This window comes from Monodon monoceros, unplaced genomic scaffold, assembly GCF_005190385.1.
Source record: "Monodon monoceros isolate NGI ecotype Baffin Bay Population unplaced genomic scaffold, NGI_Narwhal_1 Super_Scaffold_19, whole genome shotgun sequence".
Taxonomy (NCBI): Eukaryota; Metazoa; Chordata; class Mammalia; order Artiodactyla; family Monodontidae; genus Monodon; species Monodon monoceros.
Window position 1 is genome coordinate 61912229 of NW_021703775.1, and position 14658 is coordinate 61926886.

At 40.4% G+C, this 14658-nt stretch overlaps 1 protein-coding gene across 7 annotated transcripts in view; it reads right to left on the reverse strand.

Moving 5' to 3' along the window:
• The window catches only part of LTBP1 (latent transforming growth factor beta binding protein 1), a 423359-nt gene that overhangs the window by 41433 nt on the left and 367268 nt on the right, over positions 1 to 14658 (reverse strand). For all 7 annotated transcript variants that reach the window (XM_029231490.1, XM_029231496.1, XM_029231494.1 and 4 more), the window contains 2 exons: positions 9170 to 9295; positions 5644 to 5787 (listed from right to left, as the gene is read on the reverse strand). In XM_029231490.1, coding sequence (XP_029087323.1) covers positions 5644 to 5787; positions 9170 to 9295 — 270 coding nt within the window. The remainder of the gene's footprint in view (positions 1 to 5643; positions 5788 to 9169; positions 9296 to 14658) is intronic.

Sequence of the window (14658 nt, forward strand, 5' to 3'; positions counted from 1 at the left end):
AGGAGCAGAGAGATTTGAAGGATACTGTTGAGGTAGAGATAGCAGAATGTTATGACGGCTTGGATGGATGGAGAGAAAAAGTAAAGTATGACTTCAGGATCTATAGTATGGCTGTTTGGCAATTAATGAGTGTACACAGGGAGAGTAACAGGTTGGAGAGGGAATGGTAATTAATTTGCTTTTGGATAATTTTAGGCAGAGATGCTTCCAAGACACCCTGGGAGGAAGGTCCAGTAACAGGCAGCTGGAAATAGGAGTGTGGCACTCAAGAGAGAGGTGGAGAGGCATAGATATTCACTTGGTCATCCACACCAAGTAAGTAATACTCCAGGTAAGTTGACTTGGAGAAGAGGATAAAATATCCCAGAGTAAAAAGAGGGCTAACCATGCAACTCTCTGGGACGTTATTATTTAAGGAATGGCGAAAGAAAGAGTCAAGAATGAGACAGAAAAAGACCAGAGCAAGAGGTAGGAGGATACAGGGAAGAGTAATGTCCTGAAATCAAGAAAAGGGAAAGGGGGAGGGAAGATGAGAAACTACTGTCACAAGAGCAAAGAGTTTCACCCGGATGAAGGGTCTGAGGGCTCGATCTCAGTGCGTTGAGGATCAACTGGGAGACAGTTCAGTGGAGGTAGGGATGCCCCTTCAAAGAATCTGGAGGTCAGCATGGTCACAGAGATTATCCCTGGATGGTAACACAGCAGGGGATTTTCTTTTTTGATATATTTTTGTATTTGCCAATTTTCTAAGAATATGCATTGTTTCAATAACGAGAACAAAACAAAGAAATAAAGTGAAAAGGAAGCCAATTTTTAGAAGAATGTGCTGTCATGGGATCCTCAGCCTTGAGAAGTAGAATTAAGGGGAAAGACCTTGGAGTCGGGTTCCTGGGCCAATTCTGCCAGTCGTTAGCAATATGGCCCTAAGTATAACATTTAGAACTTCTCTCTGGGCCTCAGCTTCCTCACCTGGAAATAAAGTTGCTGGGCTGGAAAAACACTAGGGTGTTTTCTAGATGTAGAAGTCTAGGACTTAGCTTGCGATGCAAGAATAAGCTCTCAAATATATTAGAGAAAATTGATATTTAAGGAAACCCTATCATGAATTGTGTGAAGAGCCATTATTGTATAATACAAATAATCTTTAATTTCTGATCTTGCTTATAGATTTTAATTTCTGATCTTGTTTATTTATAGATCTTTAATTTCTGATCTTGTTTATTTGCTTGTCTTAAAGTGAAGAACAATTATTACACAATGCAAATAATCAGCCTGATTTACATGTTTTATAATTTCTGATCTTGTTTACTTTGTTTTCTTAAAGCAAGGCACACCTGCATTAATTATAATATATATATATCTTTGTGTTCCTTTCATTATACCTTCTGTTTTAAAAATAAAATTCAGTTCCCACCACCACAGAGTCTCCCCTCTGTGCACCAATCAAGACAGAGAACAGCATTTTGTGTGTAAGGCTTGAAGGCTGCAGTTGCCAACACTAAATATTTACTGCTACCCTTAGAGTGCCCAAGGACATAAAATTTTTATTGAGTAATTATCACAGGCACTGAGGAAATAAAAGCATCAGGCTATGTTTCATAGCCATACCCTCTTACAGGTGATGAGTGGTCTGACATGGACACCTGTTTCAGGTGCTTTTATGCAACGTATAGCAATGTAAATTAGTGGCCAAAGGCCCAGGCAATGAAAACATTAGACCAGACCTAAAAAATTAGGTGGGAGCCAACAAGTATTTTAGAAATAAAAATCCTAGGACATTAAAGTTCAAAAGTACCTTCAAGGTCACCTGGGACAATGTCATGCTGGAAGTAGGAGCCCTTCCGCCAGCCAGTATCTCACCTGTTCTTGGACACCTCTAAGGAAACACCCACGATTTCGTGAGACAGGTATGTGCTGACTATCTCTAGCTATTGCAGAGTTCTTCTGCGTACTGATATGAAACGTGCCTTGTTGACGTCCAGCCCCAGTTCCGTCCTCAGTAAGATACCACTTCAGATGATGACGCTACTGCTTCTTGTTGGAATGTCTGTTGTCCTGGGGAAATTTTAAAGCCGAGGAGATACTACAGCCTAGAGAGCAAATTTATCTTTCTTTTCCTAATTACCTTCCAGGAGGGACGAGATCTAAGCTGTTAGTCTATCATGTATATAATGACATTAATTTGAATCCTATCTTGATAAAAACTTTAACTTCAATTTGGTACAAAATGTTTCGTTCTGTGTAACAGCAGATTCTTTGACTGGAGTATGATACAAACTTTTAACTAGCCTCCACTTAACCACCTTGTTAGATGAACTAATGTTCTCCTGTCCTCTGAAAAACATCCTGGCTGATGCCCACAAGCAGGTGGAAGGCTCACAGCCAGCTGGCTGTTCTCAGGTGGGTCAGCATACTTCTGTACTGACGTGTTGAGCGGTATGCCAACGGGGAGACTCAGCTATGGTCATTCTCAAACACTCTGTGCCAATATATTGATTATTGTAATTACATAATTAAATAGTATATAAACCAATAAAATATGAATGAGTAGAAGAGTTGTTTCTAGAACAAGTTAAGCCTTTAGAAAGACTAAGGTTAAAAAAAGTAAGAAAGAAAAGAAAAGGTTATCAAACTAGGAATGGATAATACAACTGCAGAAAATCGAAAAAAAAAAGTGAAAACCTAAAGTGACTTTGCACTTATTTACCCAGCAAAGGCCTTTAAATTCTTACTCCCTTTAAAGTGGGCAGTGTAGATAATGCATAATAGATATGGTTTATGCAAGACAAGCCCATACAGAATGCAAACGGATTTCTACCCGAAGACAGACCTTGGCTCTTCTTCGGAGACTGGGGAATAAATGTACATTACGTGCTTTAAGTTAAAACTTAAATATTTAAAAGATGTGTTATCTGTCTTTATGATTTCCAGTTTTAATCACCTTTTCCAAACAAGTGAGCTATGATGAAGTCTGATGAAGTGTCAGGGAGGGAAACTCTTGCTGCAGTTTATAGCCAATCTGTCTCTCAGGATAGAGAATTGCTAAAATGAAGATGTTATCATAGACAATCTGAAGACTCCATACAATCAGTTCGCATTTGCCAAGAACACTACAAATTGAGGTATGGTAGAAGTCAGAATTGCCAGGAACTATACAAGTTAATAAGCTTATCCAGTTACTAAGGCAGATTCTACTGACATGGACCAATAAAACGACTGAGTGTGTACAATATTTGGCAGAAGCCAGAGAACTATGGGGAAAATAAGCAAGAAGCTATTAAAGGATCAGATATAATGTTAAGCGGAAAGAGAAACTAACTACGTATTCACTGGCAGACAAGCTTTATGAAGCTGAGTATTCAAAACGCTGTTCTTTGCAAAAGTAGGAGAGTACTTAGTGAACTCTGACTGGAAGAACTTTCCAGAAAGAGTCAATGAGAGAACAAGGAGATAAAGAGAGCAAAAAGGCAAAGCAGGTGTTAAGGACTTGGTTACAGAAGAACTTAAAAAATAGGAGATGAGGAACAAGGCTTACAAAAAGAGTCACTGTAAAGTTTTAAGAAGTAGTTTACAGTGAGCTAATCCAGTTCATCAAAAATGGTTCAGATCGTCTCATGATCCTATTAAAGCATTATTTTTCTTATTTTTATTTTTTTTTTGCGGTACGCGGGCCTCTCACCGCTGTGGCCTCTCCCGCCGTGCAGCACAGGCTCCGGACGCGCAGGCTCAGCGGCCATGGCTCACGGGCCCAGCCGCTCTGCGGCATGTGGGATCTTCCCGGACCGGGGCACGAACCCGCGTCCCCTGCATCGGCAGGAGGACCCCCAACCACTGCACCACCAGGGAAGCCCCTAAAGCATTATTAATCTCTACAAAAGACACGAGCAAACTTTAGGATCCCAGACATGTACCTTAATTGAAGCTGTGTGAACTGAACCACTTCCTGACATTACTAAAACATTCCAGCAAAACTGTATTTATAGTTTAAAAAACCCACCATCTCAGAAGAGATCACAAAAGGAAGAGAAATAGATAACCCTTACGTGTTTGGATTTTAATAATTCATTTTAATACTTCATATAGTACTTAGTTATTAACAAATGGCTTTTATGTATATAATTTTTAAAAAAGGATAAAACTCTGTGAGGTAAATATAACCTTTGTTTGAAACTCATAGATGTTGAATGATATGCCCAAGCTTACATAGCCGGAAAATAGCAGACCAGAACCCTGGTCATTCCAGTTTAAAGTATTACAAAAAGTTTGGAAAATAAAGGAAAAAACTAAAATTTCTATTAATTCTAATAATTATCCCTTTACATCGTCTTTCCTTCCCTCCCTCCACAGACTGTGATCACTGGAGTATCTTTTTTTTCACTTGACATCGTACAACATGCATCTATCATGACTACCTAACCTTCATATAGATGACTTAATGACTATACAATATTATATGTGAATTATTCCAGTCAAAATACTACTACGGGGAAGGTGCTACTCTATAGACCCAAAGACAAATAAGAGAAAGGCAGTTACTTCACCAGTCCTGTCACTGACCAGCCAGGTGTTTGATTTTTGGTTTGTTTTTTTCCATTACAAGTAGAGCTAAAATGAAAAGTCCTTTCTTTATGGCTCATGCGTTGCAGGGGTGGTCACTGAAGGAAGAGCAACCCTTCCCTCCAGAAACACTCTCTTTCCCGTCACAGTGTTTTTGAATTACTGTCTGTACATTTAATTCTGCACCATCACCTTTCTATATTTAATCATTGAGAAGAAAATGTGTGTGGATGAAAATATTGTTATATTTTATTCCCTACAGCTTGCAAAGATAATTATCTCACACAGAACAAGTGTACCCTATTGAGGAAGAGCGAAAGCTTTCTTAGAAGCATAGATTTCTTAGAAGCATAGATAAAATCAACCGGGATTGAGCAAGATAGTAACACAGTCTATGTTTCATTTTATTTGGGTCTCAAAGGGCCATTTAGTCTCCTGCTTCCCTCAAAATACAACCATGCTTTAGCCACATGGCATAAACTAAAACGGTGATCTGGAAGTTGATGATGTATCTGGAAAAGCATCAGCTCTCCATTTCAATATGTGCCATGATGACACAGCCTCAATCAAATTTTAAACAAACACAATCATAGCCACTCTCTAGGCCAAATTCTGGGGGAAAAAAAGCAAAAAACACCTAAGAATTCCAAGTGGAAGGAAGTCTTTGTAGATCCTGAGGGGCCTTTAAGTTGCTTTCAATTTAGAGAAGTGTCAAAATACGTTTCTCCAAGGGCCAAGAAAGAAGAATTATGCAACTTAATGAGATGTTGCCATATTAAACCCTGGGCTGACGGTTCTGAGTTTTAGGCAATTCCCAGCCAATGTGCTCATCATTTTGGATCCTTCACCCTACCCATGGCGTCTCCGGGTTGGAAAGCACATTAGAGGCCATGTAGCTCCAACAGTCATCACCCACAACCTAATTCCACTGATAAGGCAGGCTCGGAAAGAGCATGGAAGCTTCCAGAAACAGCACGGCGCCAAAATATTTGGTTATTTCTTCCTCACTCCCAGAGTGTTTGGCCCAAACCTGTGTAGGTATAGGTCCCTGAGAGAAGCCCTCCGTCCCGACACAGTGTCACTTACCTGCCGAGGCCCGGGAGCGGCACTGCCCAGTCATCGGGCTGTACTCCTGGTTTTCATCAACGCACACACACAGGAAGGACCCTTCTACATTTTCACAGAAGGCTTCACCACACACGCCACTGAGCAGCTCACATTCGTTCACATCTGGAAAAGGGAGCACAGATCAAGTCAGACGTGTTCCTCACTCCCGACAGCTCTTTGTTTTACCAGCTGTGCCAAGACTAGTGGTGTCTGCTGGAAACAAGGAGACCCCCTGGGCGCAATCAAACCCTTCAGCTATTTGGGGGAAGGGGCTCCCAGAGGCAGGGCTGAAAGCTTTGGTTTGTGTGAAAGGACCATGAAAACACAAAGCAAAGTTTCCAAACTCCGATCCTGGCTTTAAGGAACAACTCGGAATTGTACTGCAAGCATCGTATGTACACTTTGTTTAATTTTCTCTTCCCTGACTTTTTGACATAATGAGGTCTTAAATAATATGACACTTCTCTCTCAGTTCTTAATCCAAGGAAAATTAGCAGCAGTGGCACGTCAGAAACTGCAGAATTCTTTAAGTGCATTTTTAGAAATTGTTTTAAATCTACTCAAATGTCTAAAACTATAGTTTCCTAGCAGCCAAAATGTCCACAACTTAACAACCAGAATTCAGGTTGTGTATCCCTTTGAGAACTGAAGGAACAACCCCTGTAAGTAGTTACTGGGCTACATTAATCATTCATGGGAAACAAAGTGGTCCAGTAACTCCTCAGTGATTTCACGATGCCTTTAAAAATTCTGTTTGGTGTTCCACAGTGTCATTTCTATTTTGCCAGATATTTTTCTTTTGTACTTAAATATACTTAATTAAAACACTAAAAACTCACAGATAAGTCCATTTTATTTAAGTACATAGCCATAAAGAAAGGCTAATTTTATGTTTGCCCTTGCCCAGTACTACTTTTTACCCATTCTCCTCTGAAGAAATTTTATTAATGAGTGTCCAGTTAAACAAAGTACCTGACTTGGCATCTGAAATGCTCATGTATTTTATGCATTAAATGTGATTAAACATCTACAAACATCAGTTTTCATGAGCACACTCTGAGATGGTTTATACAAAGTTAAAAATTTGAGCAATTATCCAAATCATTCAGGAAAAAAAATACTATTTTCACCTGCTATTCCCAGTTAATTGGACAAAAAGTTTATGTCTCTTGACTTATTTGGATAATTACCTCGGTTTTCCATTTCACTTTGTATATAAACAGATATAAATCCAATGAGCTGAGTTTTGCTTATGAAAAGATATTATGACAAAGTAAAGCAGACAGTTGGTATGTTTAATCAACCTGGACAGTCATAACTTAGACCAGAAAAATTGACTTTAGAAATTTGCCAGTTTGCATTTGTCAATTTTAGGTAACTGTCAAATGGAATTTTCTACTTTCTAACTTGTAATATTTCCAAGGCCATTGAAATCTCTCCTACCAGACTGTACATTCAATCAAGAAATATTTTCTAGTTTATTTCTATGGGTCAGACTGGGGAGACAACGATGATGAGTCAGGCAGGCCCAACTCCTGCCTGCAGGGAGCTTACTGTCCAGTCAGGGAAATTAATCAGATACTCATACAGGCCAGGAGAAGTGCTGGGAATGAAAAGTACAGAGCACGATGACAGCATGCAACAGTGGACCTTAAGTGCAGGGGTGGGTTAGGGAAGTGATATAGGAGCCAAGCTCTACCTGAAGGATGCGTAGATAAGAAGGCTGGGCAGCCAGGGTCCAAAGCAGAGGGAAAAGTGTGGCCAAAGGCTACAACCCCAGAGGGCTGATTCATCTCTTAAACTCTATAGAACACCCAGAGTGGTGAGGTACATATAAGAGGTGTTCAGTTAATACTTTTCAAAGAGAGAAGAAACAGACAAATATAACGATATTTGTTGGGTTCATTAACATAACAAATATTCCTTCTATAAGGGTGGTATTTTATGGGTCAAAATGAAGCATCAACATGGGTTCGGTGTGCTCCTCTGACTGGTTAGAAATGAACATTAACCAGGGGCCCAGGAGCTATGTGGAGTCAGTGGTTTGACATCTGATACCCCATTAGGTAACAGTTAACATTTACTGAGCACCTACAACAGGCCCAACATTAGGCCCAGCAAGGAGAGAGAGAGACACACAAAATTCTCAATCACACGGAGCTTATTGCCTTGGAAAAGGCAGCTGCAGGCAGTACATACATGATTAAATTCTTGCAAAAAAGGTTGTAAGTACTATAACAGAATTTGTTCAAGGTTTTCCAGAAGCAGGAGAAGGGATCACGGCTCAGCTGGAGTGAGAAGTGGAGCAGGGATGGTATCTGGGAGGAGATGACATCTAACTTCCAGCTTTAGGAACGCATGGGATGGATCTAGGCTCAGGGAAGGGGAGGCCAGGAGGATATTCCCAGCTGAAGGAGCAAACAACAGCCTAATAACTTCCCAGTTACGTGAACAACCATAAGCAGTTTTATGCTGCAGGAACGTAAATGGGGAGGAAGCAGGTGGTGAGGCTGAGAAGGTTAAGTGGGGGGCCAGACCACATAACCTATTAAGTCAAAATATTTAGTGAATAGCAGATGGTTTTTACCACTTGTTTTTTAGTGCGAAGGAGACTACAGCAGGAATTGGAACAAGTGTTAACGACAGTGTTAGCTTAAAGGTGGTTACTATTCAAGTGCTATTATTGTTCAATTTCTAGATTTTGTGTTTCCAGTTTAATCTGGATGGGAAATGAATTGGTGCTTTAATTGCAAATTTCCAAACTAAAAAGTTAACTGACTCCTCGTCAAGTGTCATCTGCCATGTAACGACCAGAGGTTTCCTCCTTAATTAAGAATAAAGAAAAAGCCTTGTTATCGGTGAAGTTATGAAAAGAATACCCTCCTTCCCATTTAACTGCTCTAATTGCAAACGTTTCATAATGAATTTCACTTAAAGAAATCATGGCTGATCAGAACATGAACTATAAAGTATCTTCTTTTATGTGAGCATGTGCTGGACCATATTCTAGGACCTCTGACGATATTCAAGATTCCTTCCAGCTCCGACAATCCCAGAACAGATTGAAGAAATATGCTTGCACAACCCAAAGCATCATTTTACGGGTGTCATTCCTGGAAACAGAAACTCTTGCCAACACTTTTCCTTAAATGCACTTGCCTAAGGGAGGTGCATTTTGAAGACAGACAAGCTCCACCACACACCAGACTCTATTTCCTGTGCAGGAGGGACTGAAGCGTTCCGCATACCCAGCTAAGAGTTTAAACAGATGCTCTTTTTAATATACATTTAAACCCAAAGTTATGCTTCTCTATTTCTGAATGTCCCTAACCATTTCAGAAGCCACAGGATCTTTTTGCACATCTCCAAACCGTACGACAAGGTCAAATTATGATGCAATTCTGCCCAATTATCTTGCTTCCATCTCTCCTGTGGTTGATGACTTTGATTTCTTTTCGATAGAGAGATATGAAACATGTCGGGAGAAAAAAATCTAAAAACTCACCCACACACCCTTGCCCATCCTGTGGGGCCTGAAAGCCCTGATAACAGAGGCAGCGGAAGGAGCCAGCTGTATTGTCACAAAACCCGTGACTGTCACAAACAGTGTTGTTTACACATTCATCAGTATCTGCAAAAAAGACATTGACCATGAGACACAAAACACAGACAGACAAACACCAGCTATTAATGGACAGAGGTGCTCAGCACACCCCGCTTAGTGTGAGATGATCATGTTTATACAGAGTGAACTTCTAAAACATTTTACATATACATAAAATGTTTTGATGAACATATCTCATTAGACCAAATATTGGGTTCTATGAGAAAGAAAACATTTACTCTTCCTCAGGAAATGTTTTCCAACTGAAATGACTGCTGCAGTTGCCACGGTCAGTGTTTTCTAAATGTTTTCAACTCTTTATTTCCAAGGAGAGGAGATCCCTACAGCGGAAATATGTGAAAGTATTGTCATCTTTTGTGATTGCTGTAAATGCTAACAGTTCTATCTGGCGAATTGGGAGCTGAAAGCATTGGCCTGCCTGGGTAAAAGTTTATTCAACCCTAGACATAAGCTTGGTCAAGTCTAAACAGCATTCCCACGAAGGGGGCTGGGAATGGGGGGTGGGATTAGGGGGAGAGGGGGAGAGGGAGAATTTGATCTGATAAGTTCAGCGGTGTAGCCAGCCAGTCCCAGTTATTCTAGAAAAAAGACTTTATTCACAAGAAACACTTTCCTGTCACCAAGTTATAGCCACTCAGGTCCTAAATGTCAGTGCTGCTCCAACTGATTAGCCAGTGGCCAACTTGTGAATTCACTTTGTTCTCTATAAACTTGGTGATAGTAGTCCTGTGCTTTCTATCCCGTTAAAAAAAATGTTCTCATAAAAGTGATGTCTCGGGCTTCCCTGGTGGCGCAGTGGTTGAGAGTCCGCTGCCGATGCAGGGGACACGGGTTCGTGCCCCGGTCCGGGAAGATCCCACATGCCACGGAGCGGCTGGGCCCGTGCGCCATGGCCGCTGAGCCTGCGCATCCGGAGCCTGTGCTCCGCAACGGGAGAGGCCACAACAGTGAGAGGCCCGCGTACCGCAAAAAAAAAAAAAAAAAAAAGTGATGTCTCAATGGTGAAGTTACAAATGGACTTTTCAATACAGTTCTTCCTTACCCTCACAGCTACTCACTTTCCTCTCCATTCTCCCACCCCCATCACTCCCGTTCTCCTTGTTTATGGCCACACTGCCCGTTCCACCCTCCAGGCTCCCTGTCCTCTCTGCCTCTGGACTACACAGGCCCCAAACACAAGTTTTTGGAGAAACAACCAAGAGAAAACGCAATTACGGCATCCAAATACATGTGAAGAAGATTTCAGGTTTATGTTCAAATAAAGAAATAACAAACAATAAAGAAAATGACAAGTTAAACTGCACTCGACAGAATTTAGTTGGGTGGAGTTCATACTAATAAAGTTGAGTTTTCTCTTTCTAAAATTTTAAACACCAAGTCAAAAATTTTTCAAGAAGATAAAGAAGATGCATGCAATGATATTCGGCAGCTCTCTCACTTCTCTTCCTAATTGTCCAACACTATCAAGCATAACTTCAGAGACTGTCTCACTTCTGAATTGTAAAATATGAGTGACTACAAACTTTTCTTAATTTTCTCAACTCAAAACTGTGTCCGGGGCCCCTTCTCCATCCCTACCAGTCTCTTCTTCCTATAGTCCCACCTGCTCATCCTTCTTCTGCATCTTCGATCATTCCTCCCTGGCTCCTTCCCTCACTGCCTTCAAACATGTTAAAATCTCTTGGAAAAGCTTTCATTTTACCATGATGTCACCAACCGTGTTTTTCCATTCCTTCTATCATTGCAAAACATATCAAAAGAACTATCTACGTGCATTGCTGTTATCTCCTAATATACCTCAACAGTAAAAAGGAAACAGTAAAAATACTAATAACATTAATAATATTAGTACATTTCTAGAATTACTATGATAATTTACAAAATAACATGTATAAAGTGCTTAGAACATTGCCTGGCATGTAAGGTAGGAAGTGTACATGTTACCTACTATTATTACTATTATAATTATTACTCGTCCTCCTCTTACTCCTCCCTTAATGACCTACAATCTGTCTTTCTAACTCTTTACCCCACAAAACCCTTTTGAGAAAAAACACCAATGGCCAACCTATCGTTAAGTTCAATGACCATTTCCCAGTCAATCATCATCACCCTAGATCTCCATGTCTGGTCAACATCTTCTCCTTGAACTCCCTTTTCATGACCCCAGGCAGAGTATTATTGTCGTTCTACCTTTAAGCCCCCTGGCTCACTCTCATCCTTTTCCAGCCTGAAGGTGGTGTCTGCCAGGGCTCAGCCCTCCCTGGGATCTGCTTCATCCTCAGCACTCCCTTCTTCTCTGTTCTCCACCCTTTCCACACTCTCCAGACTCCACAGGGCACAAATCCCCAGAACTTTGTCTCCAGTCAGGATCCTTCTTATTCTTGGTCATTTCATCTTCTATTATCATCTCAAACTTACCAAGCCTAAAACCACATTCACTGTCTTCCTACTAAACCCGACTTGCTGACCTTCGTGAGCAATCCCTCTCACCTCTATCCTTCCTTTTTTGCCTCTTCATCTTACCTCAACTTCAATGGAAAAACTCAATGAAATTATTTCACATCTTAAAAAAATGAATCTCCCTTGCAGGATCCAACACAAAGACACTCAATAAATCTGCCCTGATGGATTTTCAATGTCAGCATCAGGCTGGGATCACAACTGATTTACTAATCACAACCATGAGAAGGGTAACTGCACTGTGTCATCAAGTCACTTCACACAGGCCACTGCTAATTTTAGACTTCCTGAAATGGGCACTTGTTGAAGAGATTACGTTATTCACTGAACCACGGGATTTAAGGGCTGGAAAGAAACTCAGAAGTGCTTTAATTACCACTTACGTACTGACGGTCTCCCAGTCTCTCTCAAGGGCTGGCCCTCTGTCCTTTAGAACCATTTATCTAATATCTTTTGGACATGTTCATAGTAAGTGAACTTACTCACCATTTCTCCTGTATTCCCTTCTCCCGAGAACCCAACGCGCCACCCCAGCCATGAACCTTAGTGTCAATCCTTCCCTCTCTCCTTCTCCTCATGCCTCCCCAATCATACCCTCTTATCTTTCCTGATATTCCTCATACTCCTATTTGGTTTATCTCTGGTCTTGTCTGCCTCCCCCTAATCCATTCTCCACCAAACTGCAAACCTGCCAGGGACATTCCCTCGCTCTGAATATTCCACCGCTTCACGGCTAGAGAATACCAACCACTCTCCTTGGCAGAGCCCAGAGCCCCCTTCATCGTCTGGCGTCTGGCTACATGTCTGGCCATGGTTCTTAGCCAACCTCCTTCCTAATTTATGCTCCAGTCCTATGAGGATATGCAGTAGAGTTCTTTGAAAACCCTGGAGTTTTTAATTTCTCACTGATTTTGTGCACATCTCTTCCTCCACTAGAAATTCTCCCCTCTGTCCCCGCTTTGCTCAGAAACTCTCCCTGGCCCTTGGTCAGCCCAAGAGACACCTCCTGTGTGGTCCCTCCTGTGTGGCAGATTTCAGGGACCCTTCTTTGTACTCCCAGAGTGTTTGGGGACATTACCGTGCTTATCAGGGCTACTTTTGGGGTTGGGGAACCTTCAAGTAAACCTCACCAGCAACTTATTCCCTACGAAATGGGACAGTGGACAGCAAAGGAGGAGGAAGGGAAAGCAGTGCCTGGAAACCTGGTGGCTTTTCAGTCCAGATTCTGGAAGTAAAAGCTCTTGCTTTCCTTTTTATGAACTCTGTGCACTTACAGATGACGATTTCTTGTTAATGACTGCCAGCTCAGGGACTGAATAACTGACCTTAAGGTGAACAAATCCTGAGCCGGTTATGAATTACTGGGTGTCTTGCAGTCTCAGACTTACTGTAATAGTGATTAACAGAGAAAGTTTAGATGAGCAATATTTTGGATTTCAACGAATAGGAAAAATAACATAAAATGCCTGGAGACTAGCTCTTCAACAACTAATATTTTATGAAAATGATATATTCTAACTTTCAGCAGGTTCATGTTTCAACAATGAGGTGAAGTAATAGCTTAATAAGAGGGTGTTTGTTTCACTTCTCTAATGACATATTTAAAAAAAAACATCATTTCATTAGAATTTTTTTTGATGACATGAGCTCTCAGAGATTTTTTTCCATTGTTAGTCCTGTCTATAAATAGATTTATAAGAACTGCTACAACTAATATTAACTCTAAGAATAAAGCTAAATGTTAAAAGAATTTATTATTATGCTAGAATAAAAGCCCGATCAAGATGCAAACTTCATTAAATGGATGAGTAAAAGCTATCCCATTTTTGCTGAAGTTGAATTTTGAATATGAAACTAAATTTTGAATGATTCATATATCACAGATTTTCTTTTTGCTTAATTAAGGATGGCTCTGTTAAATTACTAAAAGGATTTTGCTTGGGCATCTGTAAAAGCCATGCATGATATTATCTATCACCAGTCATACTGTCCACCAGGTAAGTGATACAGGAGTAACTGTCCAGAGATCTCTCAGCTGACAACCCAGATGAATTTGATACACTACTGTAAAAATTGATTTCTCATGCAAGTTTTTGTTAGTTATATTTTACTAAGCAAGGCAGATATAAATATTACCATTTCAATGGAAATGAATTCAAGAAAAAATTACACAGACCAAGGAAAGCAGATCACTGATGTGAATTTTCCAATAACAAGACAACCTAAATGTCAGAAAGAGAAATAGAGCATAGTCCTGGATGAATGGAACTGCCAGGGGCTCATTTTAAAAGGAGCAATGTTGTCAATGACCAACAGGCCCGCACTTTGAGGGTCTTAACCACTGTCCTACTTGGTAGATCAACTTTCCTTGTCCGTATGCTTTTTACTTAGTCCATTTTCTCAATGGACCAAAAGTTTTTCAAAACCTACTGACTGTTATTAGGGATTCTACATATAACAGCAGAACTCCAACCTTGTACCATGTCCTTCGATTCTCGCTTAGGTAAAGTGAACTATGAAATAACATGAACGTATGGAGAGGAAACATGATTTTCTAAAAGGAGCTGGGGTCAGGTAAACTTTATTTACTAACTAAGAAATTACAACTGTGTTCAAAGACCTCAAACAATGAAATTCATAAAAAAACCTCAATGATTCCATTAGATGTTCTGTGTTATATGCAGAAAAGTCCATGTGCATGGGGAAAAGGAGTATTTGGGTATATTTTGTCAAATAAATGATGTGGTTTTCTTCTTTTCAGATATGCTCTTCAGTTTTTTGTTTTGTTTTGAATTAACAAGAGTCTTTCTCACTTTCTTAACATCTCCTACCTTTGTTTTCTTGCTTTTCCTTTTCCTTATTCTGAGCAAGACATATCCATCTATTCAAGGAAGGAGCTCTCTGAC